Source organism: Hydra vulgaris, chromosome 10, assembly GCF_038396675.1.
Source record: "Hydra vulgaris chromosome 10, alternate assembly HydraT2T_AEP".
NCBI classification, from domain to species: Eukaryota; Metazoa; Cnidaria; class Hydrozoa; order Anthoathecata; family Hydridae; genus Hydra; species Hydra vulgaris.
Window position 1 is genome coordinate 13284137 of NC_088929.1, and position 5693 is coordinate 13289829.

The 5693-nt window shown below is 30.2% G+C and overlaps 1 protein-coding gene across 1 annotated transcript; it reads right to left on the reverse strand.

The window, feature by feature from the left end:
- Positions 1-3907: 3907 nt before the first annotated feature.
- Positions 3908-5423, reverse strand: LOC136086152 (uncharacterized). The gene is made up of 4 exons (XM_065808429.1): positions 4865-5423; positions 4331-4773; positions 4132-4147; positions 3908-4041 (listed from the first exon to the last, which is right to left on the reverse strand). Exons 1-4 carry the CDS (start codon positions 5421-5423, stop codon positions 3908-3910), a joined length of 1152 nt encoding a protein of 383 aa, XP_065664501.1.
- Between the last annotated feature and the right edge of the window lie 270 nt (positions 5424-5693).

A 5693-nucleotide genomic window follows, 5' to 3' on the forward strand; every position in this document is an offset into this window, starting at 1 on the left:
GGAAGCAGGGATGCGCAGTCCCAAAAGGACTCCGGCTTTATATCTCTACTTTTTCCAAGTTTGTAGTGTCCAGAAGCTCTAAACATGTTTGTTGACTTATTATCTGCTATAATAAAAAAATTCATGAGATTTAATGACTTAAAACTTATTGTTTTTGAGCCCGGAGTCCTGGAGTCCTTGCCGCCATTATACCTAAGGACTCCGGGCTCAAAAAACAATTTTTCCTCTATCCTAAAAGTCTTTATTTTTTCCTATAAGTAGTCCATAAACTTATTTATATTTTTAGAGCTCCTAGATGCCAAAAACTAGGATAAAGTAATCTTTTTGTGACTTTCTAATCCGGAGTCCTTTTTGTGACTCCGCATTCCTGAGGGGAAGTTTGTGTACCTATGGCCAGATATTTTCAATCCCCAAATTCAAGGCCTTAGGCTTGTCTAAAAATGGCAAAACTAATACGATCACATCTCTATACTAATTACTTTGTACATAATAAAGTTCCATCAAGTAGAAGGGTTTAAAAATTAGTGGCCCTAGGTACAATAAGCTTTTTTTGAACTGTACCTAGGGTCACTTTCTGAAAATTAGGCTTTAATCCATAATAAATTTACAGTTAATTTAATCATAGATTGTTTTCAATAAATATTTCTAGTAAAACTTAATTGCAACACTTAAATATATAACAAAATTGACTAATAGTTCTGAGCAAAATTGACAAATAAGTCAATGCATAAAATGGAAGTCCCAAAACAACTGTGGGTTTTGAGATGCTGAGACATAGTACAAAATTAATGTCATAAATATAAAATAATGTAAAATATACATTTCTGATATAACACCTTTCTCAGCTCCCTACCAATGGAACAGTTTTAAGACATTACCAATACCTTATTAGTTCTTGGTCAAATCAAATTAAAAGCTTAAAAACAAACTTTGCATGTGCAGCTGGCAAATTTTTAATATGGTATGAAAAGGAAACCCTACATGTAAGCGAGAAAATGAAAACTTTCGTCTCCTCCAAAAAATAGTAAACCGCTGGAAACTCTGCGGATTTGGCAACTATTTCATTTCTAAATCAAAAATTTTTGAAAAATTTGTAAAACTTCACAAAAAGTGGCGGCTTATGGTAAAACAGGAAAAACTAACTTGGAAGATATATATCTGGGAACAAAAAATTATAGAGTTTCAAGTAAAGACATATAACATTATTTTGTTATATATGTAGATCTGTATAATAATATTTTATACTAAGATTTAACGTGTAGAGTAAGTTAATATATAACTATAAGTAGTTTTTTTTAGGGTATAATGGAAGGTCTTTTTGATATTGGAAAAGCAAACATGGAAGAACTAATCCGTCAGAGTATCGATATGGCTAGAAACAAAGAAAGTATAACGGATGATCATTCATTCATTGAAGATCAGAGGAATAAAAGAGTTACATTAGCCACATAAGATAAGGAATTAGAAGTAAGAGTTCAAAGAAGAATCGAGAGATATGTAAGGTATGAAAAATACAGGAAAAAAATGTTGACAGATGACTTTTTTGAACCTATTATGGAAATTAAAGAAGATATTACTGTATGCTTTGAAGTCAATAAGTGTCTTTCAGCTGATCATGGTCTGGAAGTGGAACCAAATTGCAATAAAGGAAGGATATGTTTAGAATCAGGTATTTATTTGATTTATTAAATTGTTTATGTCCTTATCAAACCTTTGTAAAAAAACTCCTTTATAGTTTATATTTTATCTAAATTCTAAAGATATGAGTTTGAAGCAAAAAGAAGACAATTCCAATGAAATCTAAAGTGAATAAAGAAAAACATGCACATGCAACTACCATTATTGATCATAATATTATTACCAGAGATGGTTTTATAGGAGCGACAACACCTTTAAATGTAAGAAAAGGGATAAGTTAGGGAAACGCTATGAAACTGTAGCGCAAAGGTATTGAAATACGAGAAATTTATAGAGATGAATTAAGAGGTAAAAAACTAGTTCTCCATTTTGATGGTAAAGTAGTAAGCCATGTTGAAGAAAACTGAAGCAGAAAATTAACCGTGATTGAATTGCTGTTTCTGTTACAAGCCTAGATTTTAGACATAAAGATGATCTTCTTCTTGGAGTTGTATAAAGTAAGACAGGAAAAGCACTTGATCAGGTTTTAGTTATACAAAATCTATTGGAGTATTTTGAAGTACCCGACCAGGTTTTTGCAGATTGTACTGACACTACATCTACAAATACAGGCAGATTGAAAGGAACAATTATAATTTTAACAAGAATTTTAAAGAAACCACTGCTTTGGTTAATAAGGGTTGATTACAAGCATCTTGTTGAATATCTTGCTTTTTATTTCAACATCAACTCTATTAAATTAGGAGATTTCAAAATTGATCAGCCCGGTGCCTGTCATGCAGCTCGTTTTATGGCAGATTCCATATATCAATTGGTACTTAAAATTTTATCACCAGTAATTATCTACATGAACAACAAAAATAAAACGTTTCTAAGATGTGTTTCATAATCGCAATTTTCCATGCGCCCATGTTTCTAGCCTTGCTGAGCATTCTGTTTTAAATGACTTTAGAGCTTTTAATAATGCACAAGTTATACAGAAAGAATGGAACTTAAAGGCACTGTTGAAGAGTATGCAAGCTCATTCTTATCTCCTGATTACATTGGTACTTGTCTCCTAAAGCAGTAATAATGGTTTTAGCTGATTCCTGTCTTGATCTTCTAACTAAATCAGCCATTTTAGAAACATTACTTTCATATAAAGAAATAGAACTTATATATTTAGAAAAGCCAACAGTCGTTGTTCTAAATGATAACACTCAATTAAAAGACTTGATTACAGAGGAAAGCTGGTTTATTTTTATCAAATTGGATTTAGTTAGTTAGATTAAGGTTTGGTTATATACCATTCATACTAAAGGCAACTTAGAAGATTTTAAATCTTACAACAACTTTGTTTTTTTTATTAAAAACTTAAGTGTCACAAATGATTGTGCGGAAAGAAATATCGGAGTAATTCACCAATTTGTTGGCTCATCTCAAAATGAAGAACAACGACAAAATATCCTATTAGTAGTCAGACAACATTGCAACTTAATATTTACAAATATTTCTCAGAAAGAAATAAGCTATCTTTAATAAATATATATTAAAATATTAGAATAATGTTTTTATATAGCTGTTTTAATTTTTTTATGATTATACCACAAAAAACTGTTAAAAATGAGTTATTCGCATGAAACCTAAATTCAACATTAGGCACTTCCTCTTAGACTTTTAAGCTGAATTTTTTTAGGTAAACTTCTAAGAAGAGATAGAACAGCTTTTCACATAATGGTATTTCAAATTCAAAAAAAAGTTAAAAAGTTGAAAAAAAATTTTCACCCTAATATATATATATATATATATATATATATATATATATATATATATATATATATATATATATATATATATATATATATATATATATATATATATATATATATATATATATATATATATATATATATATATATATATATATATATATATATATATATATATATATATATATATAGGAGGCCCCGTTCCACCAACAACGACCAAAAATGAGTAAAAGAAAGATTTTCTTGAAAACGCTATCACTGATATTTATTTATATACAAATTTTATATCTATTTTATTGAATTAAGTTGAGTGATTTTTTTCTGCTTTTCTTCCCCGCAAACTCTGCAATCACATCGCTGAAATCCAAAGTTTCTAATAATTTTGACTCAATAGTTAATCTTGCTATATTACTTAAACGACTATGGACCATTGTTGATCGGTGCATGCTCTTAACTCTTTTAAGAGTAGATAATGTTCTCTCAGCCTCGCAATTTGTTATGGGAATAGTTAGAAACAAACGTTATGCTATATAAACATTTGGAAATACATCAATAATATCGGTTTCAACAATCCAATTTAAAACATGCAGAGGAATCAATGTGTTTACAGTCTCAGATTTATCTTTTTTATGCGAAAAAAACCCGGACGCTGCAACTTTAATAATGTTACAAATTGTTCTATTTCAAATATGAAACTATCTTCTAAATCAATTGAGTACACTTCTACAATTTTTTTCGCGCTAACTTGCAATTCCATGGTACTAATAGTTAAAAGCTTTGATAGAAATCCAAATAACTTATTTACGTGGTTGTAACCATCACTTCTTATAGCTAATTGTGTCACAAGTTTGTCAATAATGACAAAAAATGTATTTACTCTGAAACTTGTCGGATACGCCTAAAGAATCAACTTAGTTTTTTCCGTTGCTCGATTTTTTAATTACCTTTTTTTTGTTCTTATCAGAATAGTCTTTTTCAATAAACGAGCTAAGTTTTTTTGATTCATTCTCAAATCTCGTAAAGTCGTTTCGTAAGTTTTTTACAAAGTCAGTTAGTGAAAGTAACATACTGCTTGCTGTATGCAAATCTAATTCAACTTTTTGAAAAAATTTGCTAACTGCATTAAACCTCTTAAGTATGTGATGCCAAAGTACAGCCATAAATGCAAACTCTAGCTTAGTGATCTTATTTAATAAACACAAAACTTCATGACGAGTATCAGATTTTTCTTCTGTATCCTCAGCTATATGACATAGCGCTGCATGAATCCCATCAAAATTTTCTACCAAACTTTTTGAAGCATCTGACCTACATGACCATCGTGTATCTGATAGGTGCTTGAGTGTAGCATGATTTCCTTTCAATAAATCCCATCTATGTGTTGAAGCTACAAAAAATGAATACAAACTCTGGAGAACGCCAAAATAGTTGATAGAATTGATGCACTCACTGACACTGCACTGCCCTACTAAATTTACCAGACATATTGCTTGCATTATCGTATGCCTGTCCCCGACAATTGGTTATATCAATATCATATCTTTCCAGTAGATCTAAAATGTCAGTAATCAAAGATTTACCGTCGTGGCTTTTAATTTGTAGAAAACAAAAAAATCGTTCATACACGTGGCCATTTAGATAATAACGAAATACCACAGAAAGTTGATCCACGTGAGAAATATCAGGAGTCAAACCTACGATAATTCCCCAGTATTTTGCTTTTTTTTTTTCGGTAATAATGTGCGTTAAAACCTTTTGAGACATAATATCAATTAGCTCTTCACAAATAGTTTTAGACAAATAATTTACATTACCTTTGCCTTTATTTGCAAAAGTGTCAATGGGTTGCTTTAAAACTGGATCAAATTGAGTCAACATTTCTAACATGCCTAAATAATTTCCGTTATTTGACGATCCTATAACTTCATTATGGCCTCGAAATGCTAAACCTCTTCCGGCTAAAAAACGAATAACCGCAACTATTCTATTTAAGATTGCAGACCAATAATTAAATTCCCTTTTAATCTGGCTTACCATATATTCATTGACATGAGTATTTTATTTTATGAATTCTATCCATTTCATCATACATTGAATATGTTCCTTGCTGTTTTCGTGGCCGAAAATAGTTTGTTTAGCTTTTTTTCAATTGTAAAAGCCACTTTTGACAAATACGTTGTCGTAATCGGTTTAAAACAACTTGCAAACATAACAAAGTACACATCCAGTGGATTCAGAAAACATTAACCATTTTCGGTCACACTTTTCGCCATTATTCATCACTTTTTGAAAATATTTAACCGAATA

Excerpts from the sequence above, each read along its gene's own strand:
- LOC136086152 (XM_065808429.1), bottom strand. The coding sequence starts at position 5,423 with ATGGTAAGCCAGATTAAAAGGGAATTTAATTATTGGTCTGCAATCTTA. Across the intron at positions 4,774-4,864 it reads TAATGCAAGCAATATGTCTG|CTTCAACACATAGATGGGAT; the intron begins GTAAATTTAGTA and ends CATTTTTTGTAG.